Here is a 27,325-nt window from a genome sequence, read left to right on the forward strand (position 1 = left end):
AGTACATCAAGGCTGTATATTGTCACCCTGCTTATTTAACTAATATGCAGAGTACATCATGAGAAACGCTGGGCTGGAACAAGCACAAACTGGAATCAAGATCGCTGGAAGAAATATCAATAACCTCAGATATGCAGATGACACCACCCTTATGGCAGAAACTGAAGAGGAACTAAAAAGCCTCTTGATGAAAGTGAAAAAGGAGTGAAAAAGTTGGCTTAAAGCTCAAGATTCAGAAAACGAAGATCATGGCATCTGGTCCCATCACTTCATGGGGAATAGATGGGGAAACAGTGGAAACAGTGTCAGACTTGCCATGAAATTAAAAGACGCTTGCTCCTTGGAAGGAAAGTTATGACCAACCTAGATAGCATATTCAAAAGCAGAGACATTACTTTGCCGACTAAGACCCGTCTAGTCAAGGCTATGGTTTTTCCAGTGGTCATGTATGGATGTGAGTTGGACTGTGAAGAAGGCTGAGCGCCGAAGAATTGATGCTATTGAACTGTGGTGTTGGAGAAGACTCTTGAGGGTCCCTTGGACTGCAAGATCCAACCAGTCCATTCTGAAGGAGATCAGTCCTGGGTGTTCTTTGGAAGGACTGATGATAAAGCTGAAACTCCAGTACTTTAGCCACCTCATGCAAAGAGTTGACTCATTGGAAAAGACTCTGATGCTGGGAGGGATTGGGGGCAGGAGGAGAAGGGGACGACAGAGGATGAGATGGCTGGATGGCATCACCGACTTGATGGACGTGAGTCTGAGTCAACTCTGGGAGTTGGTGATGGACAGGGAGGCCTGGCATGCTGTGATTCATGGGGTCGCAAAGAGTCAGACAGGACTGAGCAAATAAACTGAACTGAACTGATGATCATGTCCCTTCCTTAAGTTTTCACTGGCTCCCTATTAACTTATATGCTAATAATACTAAACTCAGCATACACATAGACTCAATTGCCTAATATTCCCTTTTGTTCCCTTTTTGTTCGATCCTCGGTGTTCTTTCCCTTTCTCTGTAGAATCCACATCTTACTATCTGTTTACCTAACCATTTTCCCCCACAGTAAACTCCTTGAGGGCAGAGACATTTTTTTTAAAACCAAAATCCTATGGCTAGGATCTAGCAGGGTTCCTGGTACCTGCAATACAGTCGATAAATAAAAACTCAGGAGACTAGTTCATTAGCACTGAATTTTAATTAAAATCGATAGTTTAGATGAAGAACAGGACTAGGATAGTGTTTACAATCAACTTCTGAAAAATCACATTTACATAAAGGAAATAAAAGAGGCCAGCAGAGGTCCAAAAAAAAGGTGCAGCTTGTATTATTGCACTTGGATGAAACATGCTGTTCAAGGTCGCAAAATACTTAGGCCACACAAGGCCAGGAGGAGGAGACAAACACAGAGGACAACCCCCGCCCCCTCAGGTAGTATTTCTTCTGGATTCTCCAAGGAGCTCAAAAATATTTAGTATTTTTAAAAGATTCAACTAGAACTCTTAACAAAGATGAGTCTTCAATACGTTTTAGTTACAGCCATGCTCTTCATTTCAAATCATATTCAAGTCTAACATGCAGCTTCTACTGCAAATAATGAGATATCTGTTATATTAGAATGACCCAGCGCCCCAGGCCATGAAAAGCGAGAAAGGGAATGAATCTCTATACAATTTCAGGGAATAACACCGTGGCTATAGTTTATCCTTTTGAGCACTGTTGACTTTGGTCATTGATCTCAGCACATAAGAAAAAGTGACAGTGAGTACAAGTGGACATTAAAAATAATTCCTAGGCTATTAGTAGAAAATAAAATTTAAAAAAAAGTCCCCGGCCACGTTCACAAAGGTGGCATAACTGTATGCATAAGAAAAAGGCTGTAAACTTATAGAAAAGATAAACTCTGGCTTCTAAACAAATTACAAAATTGATTTTGCCTTTACCCTTGAGAGTTATAGAGAAAAATGTAAACCAGTAGACCCTAGTTACCAGAAAAAAAAACATCCTCCAAAGACAAGAAATGACCTTAAAGTTTGGCCTGGGCTAGTTTTAACTGCAGGTTCTCTCCGAGTTTATCCATAAACTCAAACGTATTCAAGTAGTCAGAACGTTGCACGCTAACAGAGGAAGGAAAAAAGAAGGAAATTTAGTTTGTCTCTGATCTGGTAGAGAAAAAGTCTGAGACATGCTGCTTAATGTAGCATTCTATTTATTTCTAGAAGAAAAGTGATTAATGTTAACAAGCTACAAGTTTATGGCCGATGACTGCATTTACGGTTCAAGGGCCTGATCCAGGCTACAGGCAGTCTGAGTGGAGCCAGGCCAAACACACACACTCACAGGGGTTCCTGGTCTTTTAGCTTTAAGAGTAAAACTGCCCCAGAGCTTCATTCAGGCTAATGCCTGGGAGACTGAAATCATCCTACTTCTTATTTCTCATTCTTCGTTAAAAGAACATATCCAGGTACAGTCATCTTTTTACTTATATCCCTACAAATTGTCACATGTCCTCAAACAAACAAACAAACAAAAAACCACTCTGGTGCTCTTATATCTACCTTTGTCTTTCTTAAAAAACAAAAGACAATGGACTGGCTCTCATAATCCTGATGACAGGTGTCTATCCAACTAGGCTTAAAAGTAACGCACTGATAGGAACATTTCAGACATTGTATTCTTGCTGAAAATTTAAAATAAGAAAGATGTAGTAATGGAGCATATCCCCATGACTGAGGTATACTGACCCTAAACAGAGATCTCTGAGGACCCACGAATGAGACATAGGATTGGTGTTAGATTTTAATATCAATTCTTTTTTAAAAATTAATTTATTTAACTGAAGGATAATTGCTTTACAGAATTTTGTTGTTTTTTCATTTCTTGACATGAGCCATAGTAGCCAGCTTTGATTAAGGGAGGAAATCCCTGATCAGCAGCTAATTCAGCTAGGATACAGGCTTCCATGTCCTCAAAAAAGTCCTGGGCAAAATGATTATCTGACTGGCGGCTACAGATACTTAAGGAAGGGACTATGAGCAACTGGACATCTTGTACCTGTGCTCCTTACTTTTCTTACTAAATTGAAGATAAAGAGGTGGAATAAAATAGCCTTGGAGGTCTCTTTGTTTCAAAATGTCTATAATTTTGTTTTATTAAGCAGAACCTTGCCACCCAGTTGACTGCCAACTAGATTAGGGGTGAGCACACTACAGCTTGGCTCATGACCTCAGTCCAGACTGCAGCCTGGTTCTGTACACAGGGTTTGATTGGAACACTGCCACTCCCATTAGCTCTTGAATCACCACTGACTGCTTTTGCGCCGTGGAGGCAAAGTTCAATACTTGCCATACGTTCCGTAAAGCCTGAAATGTTTATTATCTGACAGTTTACAGATAATGTCTCCTGACTCTTGAACTAGATGACAAATAATAATTCATGTAACCCCAGAAACCACTTAATGTTTTGAGCCCAGTGAGGATAAATGGTAATTTGACCACAGAGCTTACAGCATCTTATACTTACTTGGGTAAACCTTTAATACATGCAGCTAAGTCCTTGGTCATGAAGCCAGCCTCAATGGTCTCAATACAGACTTCTTCCAAAGCCTTTGCAAAAAAGCTGAGCTCTTTATTGTTATCAAGCTTAGCTCTGTGGGCTAAGCCTCTGGTCCAGGCAAAAATGGAAGCTGAAAGACAGGGGGAATAAAAAAAAAAGCACAATTCAATCATGCTGATTAGAAATATTCCCAAGTCTTTGTTTGACAAAATAGAATATTTCTTTTGTTTAGGTGACTGACTTCATTGGATGCTATCCACATGAGCTTTAAGTTTCAGGAAATATTTTATCAAATAGAAACTTGAAAAAAAAAAAACCTGCATTTTTGTAGAGGAAATGTTTTGGATTTTGTTAGAGCTTTAAGAAAGCATATAGTCATGGTAGGGAACTTACTAATCAGGTAAAGGTCACAACCTCTTTTATCTCGTCTGTACTGGTCTCTTCTCTTTCCAGGCTGTATTGTTTTTAAAGTGCTGTCCTTGAGGACATCCCTGGTGGTCCAGTGGTTAAGAATCCACCTGCCAATGCAGGGGATGTGGGTTCAATCCCTGGTCTGGGAGAATTCCACATGACATGGACACCTAAGCCTGTGTGCCACAACTACTGAGCCCATGCTCCAGAGCTTGTGCTCTGAAACAAGAGGAGCTGCTACAATGAGAAGCCCATACACTGCAACTAGAGTAGCCCCCACCCTCTGCCACTAAAGAAAGACTGTGCACAGCAACAAAGACCCAGCACAGCCAAAAATTAAAAAAATTAATTAAAAAAAAAAGCACTGTCCTTAAAACTTAGTTAAAAGGGGTCTGTCAATGTGGCTTTAGATTCTCAGCCACATGTGATGTTTCACAGCAGCAAAAGAAAAGGAAAAGGAAAATGCTTGTTGATAACATTCTTCTCTGTAATATATATCCTCCCACAAAATGGAAAAGCATATATTGTGTATATTTTAGGAAACATATTAAAGCAGTTCTTATTGGTAGGACAAGTGAGCTGCTAGGTGATGGTTTTATACACAAGGCATTGGGCAGCCAAAGGAACACGTTGGAGTCCCTTTGGAGATTTCTATTCTGGTTGGAAATCAATGTAGCAGCCGACACTATCTTACCAATGGGATTGGTGGACGTCTCTTGTCCTTTCTGGTACATTCGGTAGTGACGGGTGACAGTCCCGTGGGCAGCCTCTGCTTCTACTGTCTTGCCATCTGGACAAACCAGCACACTGGTCATCATGCCGAGAGAGCCATAACCTGTGAGCAGCAGAACATGAAGGACGGGATTCAAGTGCAGGAAGAGCACTGGGTCTCCCAGAGAGGAAAGACAAGGACTTCATCTTGACAGGACTCGGTGAACAAAATAAACATGAGTGCATGGAGTCATCAGTAATTCTTCTGCCTTTCAGAAAAGGCTACGTTTTTCCTCACTTATTTACTTCAGAGGCACCTGCTCATGGTCTGACTGCCTGTATTCCACCCTAGTTCCATGACTTCCTAGCTACTGTGGCTCAGTTTCCTTACCTGTAAAATGGGTATAGCAGGGCTTCCCTGGTGGTACAGTGGATAAGAATCCACCTGCCAGTGTAGGAGAAGCCGGTTCAATCCCTGGCCCGGGAAGATCCCACGTGCTGAGGAGTAACTAAGTATAAGTGCACCAACTACTGAAGCCTGCACTCTGCAGCAACACAAGCCACCACCGTGATAAGCCTCCACTCTCCACAACGAGAAAAGCCTGTGTGCAGCAATGAAGACCCAGCGTGGCCCAAAACAAAAATCAATAAACAAATCTTTAAAAAAGGAGGAGGGGAGAAAAGTAAAAACACCTACTTCATAGGGCTGTTGTGAGAATTAGATGTATATGCATATATTCATGACTATATATGAAAAGAAAACACATTCTTATTCCTTAGAATACTACCCTCCAGAGAATAAGAGTTCAATATATTACTATTATGCTTATGTGCAGATGCTCTGCTATTCTGGGAAAATAAAGATTCAGGAGTTTTCTCCAGCCACCAAGCTGCTCACAGGCTCACGCGGGACTGGCAAGAGAAAGCTGGTTAAAAACAAAATAGGGTGGATCCGAGCACCTCCCACTCGCTCCTGCTCTCTTTTACAGCCTCACCAGAACGATTCTGTTCTGTGGTTTCCTAGTCAGAGAACCAAATTACAACTTTTAAGTCCATGTAATTGACTTTCCTTCTTCTATTCATTTTTTCTTATACTCGAATTCAAAGAACACTTGTCGCCATTTTTGCTACTTCACAATAGAACCTGTGGAGTTAACAATGCAAATTTATAATACGCTGCTACCTTTTTTTTTGGTTTGAAAGTAAGGAAAAAAACTTTATAAATTCTTTGAGTACAATTAGCAATTTCTGTACCGAATTAGCAGCTCCTTTCCTATCACTATGTCGGTATGAGGCTTCAGTAGAGGCTCAAATATTCACTGACTGGAGATGTTTGGGGCCATATCCATGGTGATAGTCTATTTATCCATGAGACACTAGTTGGTACCATTGTCAAAACTGAGGACAGAAATATAACGTTTGGTTTGAGTCCAAAGTAGTTCATGCCTCTAGAAAAGAATGCATGTGAGGACAGCTCTGCTGCCTTTTAATCTGCTATGCTGAGGTCACCTTTACCTGCAGGCACTGCCCAGACACAGTCTTGGTTCCAGGTATCTTATCAGTGCATGGCTGGACACTGCACTACAGCACTCTTGCTCTGAAGTCCTTTGAACCTCCACAGCTTGACAATAACATTTGCGATATCCCTCCAGATACCCTCTTATTGCCAGGAGGACATTTAGAAACCATGAGATGATCTGAGCCCATTCTAAGAACCCTGCTCTTCTTGCTTTGTGATGGAATTATCACAAAGCAACACTCCTTTCTCTGCTGCATTCAAACGACTGTGATGACCTCCCAGGTGGCACTAGTGATAAAGAATGCGCCTGCCCATGCAGGAGACATAAGCGATGTGGGCTGGATCCCTGGGTCAGTACGATCCCCTGGAGAAGGGCATGGCAACCCACTCCAGTATTCTTGCCTGGAGAATCCTACGTACAGAACAGCTTGGCAGGTTATGGTCCATAGGGTCTCAGAGTCAGACACGACTGAAGTGACAGCACACAGCACGCAAGAGAAACAGAAGGAGGGTAAAGAAAGACCTGGGTCACTCATTTATCTGACATCAAAGTCATCTTTAACCAGGCAGATCTACTAATTTTCAAACTGATAGCAATGATTAACTTTTCACAAGAGAAAGAAAAAGTAGTACTTCCTGGGGGAAAGCAAATGCAACCGAAGTGAACACAAACATTCATCAGGGAAATTCAGTGCACACCACTTCACGAGTAACTGAAACTGAAGGACAGCTTAGCACTGAGGAAGGCAGGGAAGGGAGAGCTTTTGCTCCTCTGATCCCTATCTCTGGCATGAAGCTCCTGGTTTCTGCAATGTCTGCTTCTTTGCTTGATTTCATGTGTTTAGAGCTAAGCAGTAAACATGTGTGTTTTACATGGTATGGAACAGCTGTCAAGGCTGGCAAAAGTGGCGTGATTTGTACCAGTTGTGGGATGAACAGGCTCTTGGGAGGGAGGTCCCTTGGTTATGAGATAACCCTGGCCCCTTCTCTCCTGAGTCCCCTAGTTTTTTACATTCTTATTGGAAGGCAGGAAAAAAGAGTGATTTTCAGATTAGGTGATTGGGCTGCTCATTGGAGGCAGTGAAACTTAAGGAGGGAAAAGGGTTGAGATATAAACAGTGTTAACATCTAAGGCTGGAGATTCAACCCCACTGAGTTGCTTCCTGGGCACCCCTGAGAGAAGTCGTCTACCCAGGCTGATCTTGCTTTCCTCATCAGTCAGCTGAGAAGATGGACCTGCATGTCTTGCAGTGCTACCATCTCATGAGCTTTACCAAGGGCTATAGCATCTCTCTTCCCACACCTGGGCACCACCTGTTGGCCGCAGGCCAAGCCCCACCTCCACTTGTCCTCCAGCTCCTTACCTTGGGCCACGGAGTCCGACTGCACGTCCCCATCATAGTTCTTACAGGCCCAAATGAAGCCCCCCTCCGATTTCATAGCTTGGGCCACCATGTCATCAATGAGCCTGTGCTCATACCAGATATTCTGAGCTTCAAACTCAGATTTGTACTGCCTGAGAAAAGAGAAAGAGAAGAGAACAGTAGACAAAGGAAATTGGTTTTGTTGGGATACCATGTGCCTCTCTGAAAGGCTGGAGGTGGGGCTGGACGCAGCAGGTTTTAGTAGAAGCAACGCAAATTTGGGGATCTGACAGACATGGGCTGAAATCCCTGCCCATTCATTTTCTAGCTATGCAACTCCCATTTCCCCATCTGTAAGGGTGATTTCATCCACTTGGCACAGATATGAGAATTAAGCAAGACAACAGTGTTCCAAGTATTAATACTACTTCTACAGTTTTCAATATACTACTCACCTGTTTCTTGGGATTGAGCTTGCCTTAAGGATTTATATTAAAAAAATATAAGGGGGTAGAGAAAGACTATTTTACTGCCCAGTATCATTCAGCAAACTAGGACAGCTTCCAGGTTTGATATAGATAGGGAATGGAAGGAGGTATTAAAATGTCTTGGGAAGGATACCTAAAATCCCAGCCTTGGTCTCAATGCTTGTATCTAAAGGGAGGAATGCCATCTTAAAAGTTAACAAGTACTCAAGTACTGTTGAACCTAAAATGATTATAAATGTAGACTTAAGTTCAAATGACTCCATTAAAGCAAAGTTTTATTTATTTTCTTTATTTATATTTAAATTATTGGCTGTGTCCCACAGCTTGCAAGATCTTAGTTTCCTGACCAGGGATTGAACCCACACCTTTTGCAGTGAAAATGTAGAGTCCTAACTACTGGGCTGCCAGGCAATTCCCAAAAGGAGAGTTTTAAATCATAAGAGTGGGCTTCAGAAAGAATGGAAATGGGGTCTTCCCTGGTGGTCCAGTGGCTAAGACTTTGAGCTCCCAGTGCAAGGGGCCTAGGTTTGATCCTTGGTTGGGGAATTAAATCCCATGTGCTGCAACTAAAGATCCTGCATGAGCAACTAAGACCTGGTGAAATAAATAAATATTACAAAGAAAGAAAATGGAATAGGCCCCATTTAGAAACTTACATGAAAAATTAGAACTTTCTATCACTAACAGGGTACACTCACTCACACATTAAATAATTCTGGCTCCGAAAAAAATGTGGGACCTTTATCTGAGAACACATTCCCCTTCTAAAAGCAACTCAAGTGTTTTGTTTCAACCCTTGTTAAATCTCAGTTCTGTCTTTATCTTAATGAGATAGTGATGGTTTTCACTCAATTTGTCTCATAATCGAAGGGATAAGCATACAAATTCTATACTATAAATGCTGCCATTTGTGACCAAAAAAAGGAAAAAATAACTGTAGTTACTTGTCATATATCTCCTGAAAGATGTCTTTAAAACGTCCATCGTATTTCTTCAGAATAGTGTTTTTGGTGCTCAGATACAAAGGCCATTTCTTAGACAAAGCCATCTGGAAAGAACTGTGTGCAAAATCTTCGATTGACTTATCTTGATTGAACATCCCCATGGCAACACCACCACTCTCTGTGAGGGGAAAACAAGGAAAAAAAAAAAAAAAAGGTAAATAGGGTACAGCTGTAGCAAGTCTAAATCCACCCCTACCACCAAAATAGCCTGCTTCCAGCTCTCATGTCTGAGTTCAGGCTTCCAATTTCAGTATTCCGTGAGTTTCTGAGACACATAATTGGAGGAAAGACAATTCTAGGTAAGGACATTCTAACTTATTTTGAAAGGCCAATACCCATGAGAAAAACATGTCTTTTGGATCCTGAAATACCAAGAACTGATATGAACCAGAAACACACTGAAGAAGGGGTAAGTAATTTTTAAACTCTTTTCACACTTTAAAAAATTTCAAGCATGTCTTTTAAGCTTTAAGTGTGCACTCAATCTTCAGTCACTAAGGATACATTTTAAACACGGAATAAAAATTCCCGTCATTTCCTGGAGGATAATGAAAGTTGGTTTTGCTTTGGCAGAAATAATCATGCGCCATGTAATCACTGGTGTTTCACAACTCTTACTGTTTGAACTCTGTTATTACTGAAAGCTAGAACTTGAATCCATGTTACTGTCCAGGGCCAGCCTGGGGCTAAGGATGAGAGGTGTGGGAACTGGCAGAACTAGATTCCTTTAAAATGATATGACTTAGAGGAGGCAAGAAGAACAGCTAGGTAAATTTTGAGATTTTGTTTGCGTGAGTTCTTTTAACAAGCTTAACAATGGGGAAAGTCTGTTCTTTCAACAACTTTTGGTTGGGATTTGCCATATTGAACCTTATTAGAAACACCAAAATCGAGGGAAGAGAAGAAGTAAAAAAAAAAAACAACAAACCAAAACCCAAACAGTTCACTTTCACAAAATAAACACTCAGAACCAGAAAAAACTTCAGCAAATAAATAAAAAGGCCATTTTCAAACACAAACCCTGCCAGAGCCAAAGCATAGGACTACATAACAGGCGATCTGGGGCTATTAACATTTAATTTATGTAATTTGCGCGCAACAGATTCCTGTCAACCTTCCCTCCCTGTTTTGAGATGCATAATTATCTACTTGTATTTTCAATTAAGTGAATTAAGTGGCTAATTCCTTTTATGCCACTGGAAGCCAATGACATTTTTATGTTAGGTTTTGAGTCCTGTGGAAATACTATAGATTCAGGTTGCATTTTTAGGCAGCCACACAACTAACTTTAAAAAACTGGTGATAACGTTGTCTAAATGGCCTGTTAAAAAAAAATGAAAAATACAAACATACCTGTGAAGTTATGTACTAGGTATACCGTTTTGGGTGATCCATCGCTTGGTGTATAGGATATCTCTACTTTTCCAGGCCCCGGCACAACAAAATCAGTTGCTCTATACTGTATAGGGGGAGAAAAGAAAATAAACCTCAGAACTGTCCTAACAAGAATTACATGAAGGGAAAAAAAAAACCATAGACTACAGAGCTGGAAGACACCCAGACAACAGTTACAGTGTGGCCCAACTTTCTAATTGAGAGATGGAGATAAAGAGGTCCAGAGAATTCCCAAAGCTAGTTAGTAGGAGTACACATTAGACATCAGTATTTATCAGGTGCTTACAACGTAAGGGGCAGTTTTCTAAGTACAGATATGAGCATGAAAGAGAGTAACAAAGTCTTCCCTCTTACAAAGCCTATGACCTAACAAACTCATACAAAAGTGAAGCAACATTAACAGCTTTCAAATGTCAACAGCAGGCATAGATAAAAAATGTGACTGGAAGATGGAGGAAGAGAAATGACCATAACCTGGAGGTCAGGGAAGTCTTCTCTTGGGGGCTGACAATATACTAACTGTAGCACTGAACATGGGCTTCACTGGTGGCTCAGACGATAAAGAATCCACCAGCAATGTGGGAGACGTGGGTTTGATCCCTGGGTTGGGCAGATCCCCCAGAGGGCATGGCAACCCACTCCAGTATTCCTGCCTGGAGAATTCCCACGGACAGTGGAGTCTGGTGGCCTACAGTCCGTGGGGTCACAGAGTCGGACACGATGGAGTGATTAAGTGCAGCATGGCACTGAAGATGATGTTGAGAGTGCTAGTGCCTGGTCCTCACTAGGAGACACACTTTAAGTGATTAACCTGTATCCCACATTATCTCTTTTGATTCTTCCATCAATCTTACAAGGGAGGAACTATGATGTAGTGCAAATAACCCATTTAGGGTCTGGTCCTTGGACGTTCAGGGCTTGTTCTCTTCATGAACATCATTCTACTAAGGCCCAGCCCAGGACTTGCCCATAGAAAGCAATCATTCTGGAAGCAGCTGCAGTAGGCTGATGACCCTTAAGAAAGGGCCTTCTAAGGACAGCTACCTCTGTTACAGGTAAGGAAAAATATGCCCAGCCCACACTAGGCATATGTCAATCTTTGCTGCCTTGTACCTTCTTCAATGGCTTAGATTAGAATACTTTCAGAGTCAGGTACCAGCAGATGCCAGTCAAACTTATTTATCTTTGTTTATAGCAATACTAAAGACAGCTGAAAGAACAGCTGTCAGATAATGACATTAATATCTATTCTATGCAGAACATTTCTGATATTTATTGGTAGTAACTGATTCTCATTTCTCAAAAGGTGTCAAAGCACCATAAATGCTTTCTAGATGCTTGGAATTTTCAATCTAGTAGGCTAGAATGACCATTCTTCCAGTGATTGATGCCACAATAATTTTTAAAAAAGGGAAAAGGAAAGAAAGGATATAACTTAGGGCCATGTTCCCAGGACTAGTGAGTTTGTAGCAATCTCATCTACATTCCCTCTTCTGAGCCTCTGAGTTATCTGTGAAGGGAACTGCCAGGACTAAGGGATAGCCTGAAATACACAGTAGAACAAAGTGAACTGCCGCTCAAGGACTGACCTGGTAACCCAGCCCCCAGGAACAGAGAGTGGTCTGCTCTACCCATACTATTTTCAACAGTGGTGACATCAAAGCCTCTGGGTGTCAGGGACAGAGACTCTTGTTTTTAGGGTTCTTGTAAGACATGCGCTGCTTTCTATGAAAGTCTGAAACTTTAGTTTCAACACAGAATTTTTAGTTTAGCTGGTAGTTTCTGTTTAATTTGGCAACAAGCCTACTTGTACAGAAGTATAGAAACTAGACTTTTCTTCTTCCCCCAAGGAGGAATGTTCTGAAGAGACTGCTTTCAACTACTGAGTTAGTTGGTCCTTTCATGCATGAAATGATCATGTTTAATATAATAATCTTTGGTAGGCCTCAATTCTGTCTGCACATCAGAATCACCTGGAGAGCTTTAAAACACCATGGAACTGAGATTTAGCTAGTGCAGGGTGGGAGAAAGGCATTGGAATTAAAACAAAAAAAGCTTTTTTTTAAAATGGCAATGCAAAATAAAACAAACACCAAAAAACCTGTAAAAAGATCCTATTGTACAGCCCGGGTTTGGCTGAACCACTGATTCAGTTAAACCACAGGAAATTATACAAAAATGTCTTTATCATATGGTTTAACCTAATAAAAAGACAAAAAAAAAAGGCCTATAAAAAAGTCATTTATAGTGAGATAGGTACCTATAAGTTTATCTGAATTTACTTTTATCTAAATGTCTATGGGTGTGTGTATATATACACATATATATTCATTTTTCAATTCTATACATCATTTGTGGGCTTTCCTGGTGGCTCAGTGATAAAAGATTCTGCCTGCAGTGCAGGAAACGTGGGTTTGATCCCTGGGTCAGGAAGATCCACTGAAGAAGGGAAAGGCTACCCACTCCAGTATTCTGGCCCGGAGAATTCCATGGACAGAGGAGCCTGGAGGGCTATAGTCCACGGAGTCACAAAGACTTGGATATGACTGAAGTGACTGAGCACATACCTCACTTAATGGAAGCAGACACCAAAAGAGAATAAAGCACATATAAATCAGAACTGCCGGGCAATCAAAAGCCACGAGAAAAGAACATGGAAAGTCAAGTCATGCCAACATGACTTACTTGATCCCCATAAGCATGACGACCTATGATAATGGGTTTTACCCATCCGCTCACGAGCCGGGGAATATTTTTGCAGATAATAGCTTCCCTGAAGACAGTGCCACCCAGGATATTTCGGATGGTGCCATTCGGAGACTTCCACATTTGTTTCAGCTTGAACTCCTCCACTCTCTTCTCATCGGGGGTGATGGTGGCACACTTGACACCAACGTTGTACTTCTTTATAGCTTCTGCAGCGTCCTTGGTGACCTGGTCATTGGTGGCATCGCGATTCTCTATGCTTAAATCGTAGCTGGGAGGGAAAGGTTGAAAGCGTAACTTTTCCAGACACACCTACAGGTGACTGAAGATACTCCCCTTCTATCCCCATGCACAACTCTATGCATGCTGATGGTACACAGGGTCTGCCCTGCAGAAAGTGAAGGCCCCATACACACCTAAATCTGCTGAGTTTTAGCATTAGTGTACCCTCGACACAAAGATGGCTGCCAACTAAAAAGACCTCTAAGAAGGGCTAGACCACTGGGCCACACTGTGTTGTGGGAAGCTGTTGCGAAGGAAATCAAATAAAAACCACTGTACCCTTTTCTCTCGGCCTACTCTTTATCACCACTTTCTGCAGACCTTCTTCATCTGATTAGCATAAAAATGCAAACCTAAGTATTATTTTCCCCTTAGAAAATATTGTGCTCTAAAAATAAAGCGGCTGAGGACTAAAAGGATTTCTTGCAGTTTGGCACTGAAGTGGTGGGAGTTACAGCTGAGACAGTCAGTGCCAAAAAATGCTAATAACTATTCAGGCCAATTAGCTGTATATTGAACCTTTCCCTAAATCTCAGGCAAGTCTTTCTCCTGGAAACAAGCCTGAAGTTTATAATGGAATCCAGCAATGACTTTATATAGCCCACTGATTTATAGCTTAAAATACACCAACACCCAGACTGCAAGTTATTCAGAGTGTGAAAGAAAGCTGGTTGTTCAGAGCAGAGAAGACTATAAAACTTTAAAGTAGGTAATAGTTTGTCAAAAGTAGGAAAAACAAAACAGTAATAGTTTATTTTGTTCTCCAAAGCTTAAAAAGTTTTCTAGTTTTTTCAGCTTTCAAAATTTGCTGAATTATCAAGCCCCTCAATCTCTTGTTTCACTTCTGGTATTTTCCTTCCTTTAGATATCCCACTCCTTGTGATGGAAATGCAAAAGGGCATCCAATCTGGTGATATATTTCCAAATAAAAATAATTCCAAGCTGCTTTAACTGTTCGCACCTCCTCCCTCTCCTTGAGGGTCTATTGTCGATCTGTATTGTCAACCTCCAGACCTCCTTAGGATATCCTTCCTTCTTAATCTTGTAAGGGGTCACTTTGTAAGCACAGCTGTGGATTATGTGTAAATTTTCAACATGACCTAAAACACTCTGTCTCAAAAAGTTACATAACTGCTCTTTGACCCCAAGTGGGCAGAATGGTCCTCAGAGCTTTCTGAATGACTGTCTCTTGGGCTATAATACTCAAGCTGACATGAATACAATTCTCCCTTTCTTTCTTAGATTATTAATTTTTTTTCCATCGGCACTAAAAAAGACACTCTTATCTTCTGACTTAGAAAGTGCCGAATATCTATAAAAAGTCCACTCTTAACTCAAACAGCAGTAGTCAGCAATATTCACGTTCACAGGAAACATTTTTCATCAGAAGAATCTTACAGCACATCTGTGGATTTTTTTGCTTCTAAGTGAAAAAAAAATGAATAAATGGTCCCAATCACTGTCTAGACAACAGAAAATAAAACAAACAAATAGCAATCTTGGAACTACTTACACTTGTTTAAGTCTCCAAATATTTTTTAGTTTTTAGCCAGTGACTCTGCCTTCTAGGTATGACTGTCCTTTAAAGCTCCTTATGCCTCTAGGCTAAAGAGAATCTTTGTAGCTATTATCATGGGAATTGTTCTGCAAATTCACCTACTGCCATGTACACGAAAGTCAATCAGTTGTGTCCAACTCTGGGACCCCCATGGACTATAGGGTCCATGGAATTTTCCAGGCCAGGATACTGGAGTGGATAGCCTTTCCCTTCTCCGGGGATCTTCCCAACCCAGGGATCCAACCCAGGTCTCCAGCATTGCAGGCAGATTCTTTACCATCTGAGTCACCAGGGAAGCCCTTATTCAACAGCTTAGCCACCAGAAGGCTTCCCTGGCCTTCACTATCTCTTGGAGCTTGCTCAAACTCGTGTCCATTGAGTCAGCGATGCCATCCAACCATCTCATCCTCTGTTGTCCCCTTCTTCTCCTGTCCTCAATCTTTCCCAGCATCAGGGTCTTGGACACAAATGGTTTAGGGAACTTCTCCTGAAAGGTGGGGATTTTATTAGATAACTTCGAGAATTCTGTGCTATAATTGTATAAAACGCAGAAAAGACAAGGAATGAACAGGTAAAAAGGCCCACTGACTAGTCAAGCAGAGTGGCAGAAAATACTTTATCCTTTAGAAAGGACAAAACTGTGTTAACTACATTCTTTACTGATTTATTAGAGGATTCCCAGGCAGCACTAGTGGTAAAGAACCCACCAGCCAATGAAGGAGACGTAAAAGACGTGGGTTCAATCCCTGGGTTGGGAAGATCCTCTAGAGGAGGGCATGGGAACCTACTCCAGGATTCTGCCTGGAGAATCCCATGGACAAAGGAGCCTGGCAGACTATAGTTTATAAGGTCGCAAAGAGTCAGACAAGACCGAGCAACTTGGCATGCAGCTCTGTTCTCTTCCCCTCTGCAAATAGTACCTCGCGTTACTCTTGGCCACTGATTTATTACAAACAAAACCCTCGCAGGAAACAGAGGCTTGGAAAGACCTGAGAAATCACTTTGCTGACATCCTAATTCTTCTCTTCTGAACAATGACAAGTTCAGTATTTCTAGTATTATGTTAAAATTAAAGATTCATTTCATATATATTTGAAACCCAGTCCCCCTAAAATTGAGTTCCCTTTGGAGTTTATAATTAATCTCTCTATCTAAAACTCTTTTCTTTGGTCCCCTCTGACCTCCATCCTATATTAATTTAACACTAGTCAACCGGACTCAGGTAACTAACATTGCTATTGTGACAACACTCTGAATGACTATAATTATGACTTAGGTATCATCAGTAACAACAGAATCAAGTTGTTTCTCCAGGGAAAAAATCAGCCCCTGAGCCATGAGAATGTAAACTGGATGCAACCTGATTTCCCTGAAATTAACATTTAAGAAAAGTCACAGAAATTTCACAATTTAAAAATACCCTCAGGCCTTCCTGGAGAAGGAAATGGCAACCCACTCCAGTGTTCTTGCCTGGAGAATCCCAGGGACGGGGGAGCCTGGTGGGCTGCCATCTATGCGGTTGCAGGGTCGGACACGACTGAAGTGACTTAGCAGCAGCAGCAGGCTTTCCCTGGTGGTCCAGTAGTTAGGAACCCCCCTGCCAATGCAGGGAACACAGGTTTGATCCCTGGTCCAGAAGATTCCACGTGCAGCAGGGCAACTAAGCCCACGCGCCACAACTGCTGAGGCCCTGTGCCCAGACCCTGTGCTCTGCAACAACAGAAGCCACTGCAATGAGGGGCTGCTACATCCTCGCCAGAGTAGCCCCTGCTCGCCATAACTAGAGAAAGCCAGTGTGCTACAACAAAGACCCAGGGTACCCCAAAATATAATAAAAACAAAAAGACAACTCAAAGATCAAGTTGGAGTAGATCTTGTCTCCACTCCCTACTCAGTGCCCTGAAAATAAACCCTTACTTTGCTGCAAACAACTACTGCCAGAGCTGCTCTCTGCACAGGGGCACACCAGTTCTACGTTTTGTTTGCATATAAGCTTGCCCAAAGCTTTATTCACAAGATATAGTGGTATCTATGCAAAAAAGTGACTCATACCCTGAAATCACACGGATTATGCTTTCTGAGTTTGCTGCTTGGCAAAGTGATTCATTTACCTGTGCAGGTCCAGGTCCACGTAGGGAAAAATGAGTTTCTCTTTAATCAGCTCCCAAATGATTCGTGTCATTTCATCTCCTTGCATCTCTACCACAGATCCGCCTTGGATTTTGTGAGACATGTTGACTTTAATAAACCTCTAAGAGGAAAAAAAGATAAGACACATACCTCATCATTTGTTTCATTACCATGTAAAAGCAAAATACAATTTGGTGATTACTAAAAAGAACAATTCATAATAGCATGATTGCACAGAAAGCTAGTAACAATTACATTAACCATTAGAATTGAATACATTCTCTGTATAAAGCATTGTGTTACATGCCTCTTGTGTGATTTCTGAGTCAACAGTCACAACAACCCTGTACGATGGAAACTGTTTTTCCATTCTACTTTGCTAAAAGAAAGCAAGCTTTCCAAGGCCATCCAGCTAGAGCGTGGGGGAGCCGGAGCCTGTCACATGCCCTTAATAATGTCAATCACTATTCTTTATTCTTGACTGTTGGTTTGTCTTATCAAATGGGATTATTTCCAAAATATCATATTTATTTGAACACTCTATCCAACGCCTCATTGTGCTAGGCCTTCAAGATGCACAGAATGACGGGCACTACTATTTCCCCTCTTTTAAGAGGCTGTTTTGGTTAAAACAACTATCCTTAAGAAGATTCAACAAGTTCTAGTGACCCATTTAAAAGAAAATTTAATTAAGTCTTTTTACAAGTGAAAGATGAAGAATTCCTGGTGGAACTCTATTTTCCTAGAGACAGTAAAAGATAGTGGTGGTGATACACTGAATACAAAGTGATTTCTCAATTAGAGCAATCTGTATGTATAGAGATGTATGTTTTCCTGGTAGGTCAGAGGTTAAAGCATCTGCCTGGAATGCAGGAGACCCGGGTTCAGTCCCTGGGTTTGGGAAGATCCCCTGGAGAAGGAAATGGCAAGCCACTCCAGTACTCTTGCCTGGTGAATCCCATGGAGGGAGGAGCCTGGTAGGCTACAGTCCATGGGGTCACAAAGAGTCGGACACAACTGAGCGACTTCACTTTCACTGCTCAGAACATATCCCTGGCCTGTCCTTGGTATCCCAGCTCCTGGACTATTCTTCCAGCCATTAGTGGGCAAAGGCAAACTGCCAATGGGTGGGATAGGGGATTGGAGTTGTTCCAGGAAGAGGTGTCTTCCTGGGATGTGGGGGTAGCAGATGCTAATCCATCTGATTCCCAGAGACAGCAGGGCTACACCCTATGGATGCACTCAGTCACCTCCCACTCTTTGCGACCCTTTGGACTGTACCCACCTGGGCTCCTCTGTCCATGGGATTCTCCAGGCAAGAATATAGGAATGGGTAGCCATGGCCTCCGGGGGATCTTCCTGACTCAGGGATTGTACCCGTGTTTCTTATGTCTCCTGTATTGGTGGTTTTTTTTTACTATAAGTCTCACCTGGGAAGCCCTTTGTAAAAAGTGAAAGTGTTCGTTGCTCAGTCACATCTGATGCTTTGGAATGCATAGACTATATAGCCCGCCAGGCTCCTTTGTCCACGGAATTCTCTAGGCAAGAATTCTGAAGCAGGTTGCCATAGGGCTTAGGCTTAAAGAAAGGGATGTTTCCTGAGAGTAAGAGGCACTGAGCCTGCTAAAGGTATCTGTTCCCTTTCACGGTGCTTTAATGGAAACTATTTTTCCCCCTAGAAGATAACAACAGATTGCTTTTATTCTATTAATTTACAGTTGAGGACTGAAAGGAGAATTGACTTTAAAATATTATTAAGGAAGAGGTCTATAAACATTATCTCAAAAAGTTGAGTTAAAGTTGTCTGGCCTTTATATTTTTAAATGTAATGATTGACTGTGAGCTTCAGTTCCTCATGACAAGCCAAGATATATTCCTAACCTCTAGGCCCATTTTCACTTCCTAATTTGCAATTCTGGGATTTTGCTTATTATATTAGTATTTAGGAGGTTCTCTAGACCATTACTGGGGGACCATCTGGAACTCAACTAGAATAAAAAAGTGAACGCACTGGTATGAATGAGTCAGCTACTTCCCATTTGTAATTTCAAGTATAAGTACAGCTTAAAGCATATGATTTAATCACACTGATCCCACAGTCACATCTGTATTATGAACAAAACAAAAAGAGGCAGCAAACTTATCTCAGTTTTGATACATTTCCAAGGCCATATTCCTATGAAGTATTATGCAAGAGTTATGACTTGGCTATTTTTCCTTAATGGCAAATACAGTTAATAAAAAGTCATACAGCAAACTTGAAATTTCAGTAATAAGTGATAATATTTTTTGGTTAAGCAAACACTTTCTGATTAATCTTTCTATATTTCATAATGCATGACTGAAACATTAAAGGTTTTCTTCATGATACTTACCCATTACATTTTTACCATCTTTTAATTAAAAAGTGAAGCTTTATTGTAGACCCTGGGTTACTACACTGTAGGACACTATTTTATTTCTTCTAGATTTGAATCCTATGAGGGTGGGCTTCAGATACCACTGAATTCACTTTCTGCTCTAGTCCCTCAGATCTTTTGTCTCCACCCAAACCCTGATTTCAGAAGGAAGGCCTTTTCCAACAAGCTAGTTCATTTATGGAGCAGCTGAATTCCAATCTCCTGACACACATGTGCAATGCTAGAAAATAAACCTGAACTAACAACAAAGTAGTTTAAGAAAAGCTGCTTCCGGGGGGTGTGTGGGGGGTGAGGGTGCTGAGTTCATGAACAACACTAATGTCTGTGCAAAAAAAAAAAAAAAGTGTCTTGCAGAGAAGACTCTAGACTGAAAGAAACAAGGAAACAGTTGCAATTTATTGGTGGAAAAATTCCTGAGTCATTCCCTTACAGGGCCTCCGACCACCTCCAAGACCTCCACCAGTTAAACGCAGTATGGCCATATGAAAGAAGGGGGAGAAATTACTTATTCTCACCTTTACAATTTCTAATCACCCCAACTCCTCTCAGTCTCGCAGACTCAGCTTACCTCCTGAAACAAAACAAAAAAACAGAGACAGAGATAAGGTACAAGACACTCCAGCACTCTTCTCCGGAGAATTTAGCTTTTTTTTTTTAAGCCAGGCAGCCCGGTTTATCTGTTTTAAAGTACAGTGCCAAGTGCACCCTAAGGGGCAAAGGGCAGTTTTAGGTCCGCATGCACTTTCCAAATACAGTATAATAAATACCCCTGCTTGCACATGGAGGAGGGCGCGTCCGTGGGCGCGGCCCGGGTTCGTTGTCCGTTAGCTAGTCTTGAGGTTTGTACGTCCTTCGGGGACCAGCCGGCTCTTGGCCTGCATGCGTCTTTGTGGCCCTTGTGCAACCGAAGCCAGCTGGGTTCCTCCTTCCACGCCCGACCCTTCCCTCCTGAGCGCAGGGGACCTTTAACCCCTCTCCACCTTAACTTGAAATGCCGACGGCGACATTTCCTCCACCCCCGGCAGCCACCAGGTGGCCTACCGGCCGCCCCTCGCCGCCCCCTTAAAGCTCCCCAGGAGGACGCCTCCAGCCCGCCGCACCACCAGTCCCGTCGGCCCCAGTTCCATGCACACGCTCAAGTCCTCCAACAGTCGAGGCCGCACGTCTTCTTCCCCCTAAACCCAAGACTTCGTCTTCCACAAGTCCCTGCATCCTGCTACCCCCCGATTTTTTCTTCTGCTGCAGACCCGGCATTCCATCCGTCACCGCATGCCACCTCCCCATGCCCAGTTTGACCCTCCAATGCGTAACAGCGAGCCGCCTACACAACCAGGCATCTAGCACCGTCTTCCTACCATTTCTTTCTCCCACGCCCACTACCTGGATTTTTTTTTCCCGCTGCCTTGCGACCAGGACGTGCCGCTAAATTTCCCCTAGCATGCTCAAGATCTGAGCGTTCTTTTCCCCACACTAGCCACTAACAGCCTTCTCGCAGGAGCCAGAGACCGGGGCCGCCCCTCGAAGCCTGCGGCTACCTGCGGGGAAGGTACGTTGGCGATGACTCGGGAGCACAGTCACTCAGTGTCCACTCTGGCAATCCCGGCTGGACCCCAGCTGTTCCGGCTTCTCACCGGGCCTCAGCAGAAACCCAGAACCTGGCCACCCAGGCAGGGCTTTTTCTCTTCCCGGCTTTTGTCCAGACCCGGGCCCGGCCCCCTCAGCCCACCTCCCGGAGCTCCGCCCCCGAGCCCCCGCCAATCGCCGCGGGCCGACCACCCGAGATGGGCGGGGCCATGGGGGCGGGGCGGGTCCTTCCATTTGAGGCTAATCCGCGGCCCCGCCTTCCTTGCGCTGGAATGGGGAAAGGCGGGGCCAGCTGCGCGGCTGGGTTCCGCCGCCGCCCCTCTTCTGCTGAAGAACAAGCTTGCCACCTGCAGGCTGGCGTGTTGGGCGCGTCGGCGCTGGTATTCTGAATCCCACGCCACGAAGGGGCGCCCCGGGCTTTGTAACAACCTAGGGTCAGGCTGAGTGAGTTTCTAGGTCTCCAATAAAGACAAACCGGAGACTTGGACCTATCCTGTTCCTGGCACGCTTCGGATGTGCCATAAACTGGAACGCGCTCGGGCAGAGTGGGTGGGCAAGCGTGAAGTTACTTTGGGGGCTTCTCCGCGCAGCTGGAATGCAAAGGATTGAACAGTTGCACAAGCAGGCACGCTACAGTAAATTTCACCCACCGCCGATGACTAGGTCTTCAGAGCTAATGTATCTATTACTTTCAATTTCTATTGCATGCTATAAATAATGGAGAAGGAAATGGCAGCACACTCTAGTATTCTTGTCTGGAAAATCCCACAGAGAGCGAAGCCTGACTGGCTAGAGTCCATGAAGTCGCCAAGAGTCGGTGGCAACTTGGCGACTAAATAAGGAGAACTATAAATAAATGCAGTAGTTATTTGCGGTAGACAATAAGGTTAATGAAATCATCTGAGTTCCAGTGACATTCAAGTCAAGATCTAAGGAGGCCTTAGAAAAGAGTGGATTAAAATAAATTCTGTCCTCTGCAGGAAATTATTTTTAGTGTATTCCTTAATTTTGCAAACATGGAGGGCTGGGGAGAAGTATTTTAGATTATGATTTGTAGGATAAACCCATGCTTAGTCCAGGATTCAGGGCCCCCAAATTTATTTATTTATTTTAAATTTTATTGAAATACGGACATCCTGGAATGAGAAGTTAAGTGGGCCATAGGAAGCATTGCTAAGAACAAAGCTAGTGGAAGTGATGGAATTCCAGCTGAGCTGTTGTAAATCCTTAAAAATGATGCTGTTAAAGTGCTGCACTCAATATACCAGCAAATTTGGAAAACTCAACAGTGGCCACAGGACTGGAAAAGGTCAGTTTTTATTCCAATCGCAAAGAAAGACAATGCCAAAGAATGTTCAAACTACGGCACAATTGCACTTATCTTACACACTAGCGAACTAATGCTCAAAATCCTTCAAGCTAAGCTTCAAAACACAGGAACTGAGAACTTGAAGATGTGCAAACTGGATTCAGAAAAGGCAGAGGAACCAGAGATCAAATTGCCAACATCCCTTGGGTCATAGAAGAAGCAAGAGAATTCCAAAAAAAATCTTTTCTATTGACTATGCCAAAGCCTTTGACCATGTGGATCACAACAAACTGTGGAAAATTCTGAGAGAGATGGGAATACCAGACCACCTTACCTGTCTCCTGAGAAATCTGTATGCAGGTCAAGAAGAAACAGTTAGAACCAGACATGGAATAACAGACTGGTTCCAAATTTGGAAAGGAGTACCTCAAGGCTGTATATTGTCGCCCTGCTTATTTAATTTATATGCAGAATACATCATGCAAAATGCTTGGGCTGGATGAAGCTGGAATCAAGATTACCAGGAAAAATATCAGTAACCTCAGATATGCAGATGACACCACCCTTATGGCAGAAAGCGATGAAGAACTAAGGAGCCTCTTGATGAAAGTGAAAGAGGAGAGTGAAAAAGTTGGCTTGGAACTCAACATTCAAAAAATGAAAATCATGGCATCCGGTCCCATCACTTCATGGCAAATAGATGGGGAAACAATGGAAACAGTGAGAGACTTTATTTTCTTGGACTCCAAAGTCACTTCAGTTGGTGACTGCAGCCATGAAATTAAAAGATGCTTCCTCCTTGGAAAAAAAGCTTTGACCAACCTACACAGCATATTAAGAAGCAGAGACATTACTTTGCTGACAAATGTCCATCTAATCAAAGCTATGGTTTTTCCAGTAGTCATGTATGGATGTGAGAGTTGGACTATAAAGACAGTTGAGGGCTGAATAATTGATGCTTTTGACTATGGTGTTGGAGAAGAGTCTTGAGAGTCCCTTTGAACTTCTAGGAGATCAAACCAGTCCATCCTAAAGGAAATCAGCCCTGAATATTCACTGGAAGGACTGATGCTGAAGCTGAAGCTCCAATACTCTGGCCACCTGATTGGAAGAACTGACTCATTTGAAAAGACCCTGATGCTGGGAAAGGTTGAAGGCAGGAGGAGAAAGGGACAACAAAGGATGAAATGGCTGGATGGCATCACCAACTTGATGGACATGAATTTGAGCAGGCTTCAGGAGCTGGTGATGGACAGGGAAGCCTGGTGTGCTGCAGTCCGTGGGGTCACCAAGAATCAGACATAACCGAGCAACTGAATTGAACTGGAACTGTCATGGCACCTCTGGGTATGTCATTTCACTTGCTGATTGAGGATCAAGGTCTAGTCTTATCTGCCATCTTGGCCCTATTTGTTTCTACTAAGTTTATGCTGTGTCCTTGGGCTATGTCATTCTTTCAAAACTTGTGCCTTGCCCCTTTCCCTCCTGTTATAATGGACATGAGTTTGAGGAAACTCAGGGAGATAGTGAAGGACAGGGAAGCCTGCCATGCTGTAGTCCATCGGGTCACAAAGAGTTGGGCATGACTTAGCAACTGAACAACAGCAACAGTTGATTTATAATGCTGAGCTGATTTCTGCTGTACAGCAAAATGATTTAGATATACATTACATAAATATATTATTCTTTTTTAATGTTCCTTTCCATTATGGTTTATCACAGAACACTGAACATAGTTCCCTGTGCTATACAGTTGTTGGTACTTAATTGCAAAGTCACATCCGACTCTTTGCGACCCCATGGAATGTAGCCCACTTGGCTCTTCTGTCCAAGGGGTTCTCCTGGCAGGAATATGGAGTGGGTTGCCATTTCCTTCTCCACCAAAATTTATTTTTTAAGTTATCTCTAATATTGGATTTTTATTATTCTTGAAGATTATGAAGGGCACTATGCAAACTGCATTTTGGACATTCGAGGGCACTGGTATTTTTCCCAAGAGAAAAGGAAGATTTTTTAGGTTGAAAAAACCTCTTGATGAAAGTGAAAGAGGGGAGTGAAAAAGCCAGCTTAAAACTCAGCATTAAAAAAACTAAGATCATGGTATCCTGTCCCATTACTTCATGGCAAATAGAAGGGGAAAAGTGGAAACAATGACAGATTTTCTTTTTTCTTGGGCTCCAAAATCACTGTGGATGGTGATGGCTTGCAAGAAATTAAAAGACACTTGCTCCTTGGAAGGAAAGTTATGACTGACTTAGCCAGTGTATTAAAAAGCAGAGACATCATGTTGCTGACAAAGGTCCGTAGAGTCAAAGGTATGGTTTTTCCAGTAGTCATGTACGAATGTGAGAGTTGGACCATAAAAAGGGCTGAGCACCAAAGAATTGATGCTTTGGAATTGTGGTGCTGGAGAAGACTCTTGAGAGTCCTTTGACACCAAGGAGATCAAACCAGTCAATCCCAAAGAAAATGTTTGTGCAGAATTGATTACATATGGTTTTGTAGTTTCATCTTGAATCTGAGACCCCAAATAACCTGAGATTATAAATTTACTTCATGTTATATCATGTTCTTGTGGTTTATTACCCCTTGCCCACTACTAAAATTATTTATAAATGTATACACTCTTGTTCCAAAAAGGATTTAGGGCAGTCTTCAAGATGTATACAATATAGCATGACAGAAGACATTGAGTATAGGTGAAGAAAATGAGGTAAAGATTGAATAAATACAGGAAAGTATACAGAACCAAGGTGAGTTTAATCACAAAATGTATTCCATCAAATCCTAAACAGTGCCAAAAGGGGGCTACACATTTGTCTCTAAGCCAATGTGGGAGGCAAGGTGACACTTAAGAGGGTCTCAGCATCTAAAACAGTGTTTCCTAAGCTAGTAATGTAGGAAGTACTTTTCAATTGAAAAGCTTTTTTTTTTTGTAGAGTCAGAGAAGTGGCTCATATTAATATATGTAGATATATGCACCTTATACTGATACCTCTCATACAGCTATAAAATAAAAAATTTATAAGGAAAATGATTAGGACCAAAACTATAAAAAACATTACCATTGTGTGTTAGTTCGCTCAGTCGTGTCTGACTCTTTGCAACCCCATGGACTGTAGCTCACCAGGGCTCACTGTCCATGGAGTTCTCCAGGCAAGAATACCGGAGTAGGTTTCTATCCCCTTCTCCATGGGATCTTCCTGACCCAGGGGTCGAACCTGGGTCTCCTGCATTGCAGGCATATTCTTTACTGTCTGAGTCACCAGGGAAGCCCATATTACCATTTACAACATTAATTAAATGTAATAGATGATAAATGCTGAAATTATATTACTCTTGCAATTTGAATATGAGACTTTCTGCTCACATTCTGATTCTTTTGAATTTAGCTTGGCTTTTCTATTGGATGCCATGTAAGGATTCATTTAGAAATTCTTCCAGACTTACAGACATAGAGAACAGACTTGCAGTTGCCAAGGGAGAGAAGGGGTAGGGAGGAATGCAGAGTCTGGGAGGAATAGATTGGAAGTTTCTGGTTAGCACATGCAACTATCATGTATTGTTGTTGTTCAGCCACTAAGTTGTTTCCAACTCTTTTCAACCCTATGGACTGCAGTGTGCCAGGCTCCTCTGTTCTCTACTGTCTCCCAGAGTTTGCTCAAATTCATGTCCAATGAGTCAGTGATATTATCTAACCATCTCATCCTCTGCCACCCACTTCTCCTTTTGCTTTCAATCTTTCCCAACATCAGAGTCTTTTCCAATGAGTCAGCTCTTTGCATTAGGTGGCCAAAGTAGTGAAGCTTCAGCTTCAGGATCAGTCCTTCCAATAAATATTCAGGACTGATTTTCTTTAGGACTGACTGGTTTGATCTCTTTGCAGTCCAGGGGACTCTCAGGAGTCTTCTCCAGCGCCACAATTCCAGAGCATCAATGTTTCAGCTCTCAGCCATCTTTATGGTCCAACTCTCACATCTGTACACGACTACTGGAAAAACCAGAGCTTTGACTATATGGACCTTTGTCAGTAAAGTGTTGTCTCTGTTTTTTAATATGCTGTCTAGATTGGTCATAGCTTTTCTTCCAAGGAGCAAGCATCTTTTAATTTCATGGCTGCAGTCACCATCTGCAGTGATTTTGGAGCCCAAGAAAATAAAGTCTGTCACTGTTTCCACTTTTCCCCTATTTCCCATGAAGTGATGGGACCCGATGCCAAGATCTTAGTTTTTTGAATGCTGAGGGGTTTTTGTTTGTTTGTTTTATAATTTTATTTATTCATTTATTTCGCCTGCACTGGGTCTCCATTGCTGTGTGAGAGCCTTCTCTAGTTTCGGAGAGTGGGTGCTACTCTTTGTCGCAGTGCCGTGGCTTCTCTTGTTGCGGAGCACAGGCTCTGGGTACACTTGCTTCAGCAGTTGCAGCCTGCAGGCTCTAGAGCATGGGCTCAGTAATCGTGGTGCATGGCCTAGTTGCTGTGCGTCATGTGGAATCTTCCCATACCATGGATCGAACTCATGTTCCCTGCATTGGTAGGAAGATTCTTCTCCACTGTGCCACCAGGGAAGTCCAAATGCTGAGTTTTAAGCCAACTTTTTCACTCTCTTCTTTCACCTTCATCAAGAGGCTCCTTAGCTCCTCTTCACTTTCTGCCATTAGCGTGGGATCATCTGCATATATGAGATTGTTGATATTTCTCCTGGCAATCCTGATTCTAGCTTGTGAGTCATATAGCCTGGCATTTCGCATAATGTATTCAGCATAGAAGTTAAATAAGCAGGCTGACAATATATAGCCTTTACGTATTCCTTTCCCAATTTTGAGTGCCAACCCACTTCAGTATTCTTGCCTGGAGAATTTCATGGACAGAGGACCCTGGCGGGCTACAGTC

General features: G+C 42.4%; 1 protein-coding gene across 1 annotated transcript; it reads right to left on the bottom strand.

The window, feature by feature from the left end:
* Positions 1–1,189: 1,189 nt before the first annotated feature.
* Positions 1,190–21,196, bottom strand: IDH1 (isocitrate dehydrogenase (NADP(+)) 1). The gene is made up of 10 exons (XM_052662074.1): positions 21,077–21,196; positions 20,057–20,112; positions 17,103–17,242; positions 13,131–13,422; positions 10,404–10,509; positions 8,991–9,168; positions 7,559–7,710; positions 4,659–4,799; positions 3,521–3,683; positions 1,190–2,115 (listed from the first exon to the last, which is right to left on the bottom strand). The coding sequence occupies exons 3-10, from the start codon at positions 17,222–17,224 to the stop codon at positions 2,025–2,027; spliced, it is 1,245 nt and encodes a 414-aa protein (XP_052518034.1). The 5' UTR covers positions 17,225–17,242; positions 20,057–20,112; positions 21,077–21,196; the 3' UTR covers positions 1,190–2,024.
* Positions 21,197–27,325: the final 6,129 nt, after the last annotated feature.

This window comes from Budorcas taxicolor, chromosome 2 (assembly GCF_023091745.1).
Source record: "Budorcas taxicolor isolate Tak-1 chromosome 2, Takin1.1, whole genome shotgun sequence".
Classification (NCBI taxonomy): domain Eukaryota; kingdom Metazoa; phylum Chordata; class Mammalia; order Artiodactyla; family Bovidae; genus Budorcas; species Budorcas taxicolor.

Excerpts from the sequence above, each read along its gene's own strand:
- IDH1 (XM_052662074.1), bottom strand. The coding sequence starts at position 17,224 with ATGTCTCACAAAATCCAAGGCGGATCTGTGGTAGAGATGCAAGGAGAT. Across the intron at positions 9,169-10,403 it reads CCTAGTACATAACTTCACAG|AGAGTGGTGGTGTTGCCATG; the intron begins GTATGTTTGTAT and ends TTCCCCTCACAG. Across the intron at positions 3,684-4,658 it reads GACGTCCACCAATCCCATTG|CTTCCATTTTTGCCTGGACC; the intron begins GTAAGATAGTGT and ends CCTGTCTTTCAG.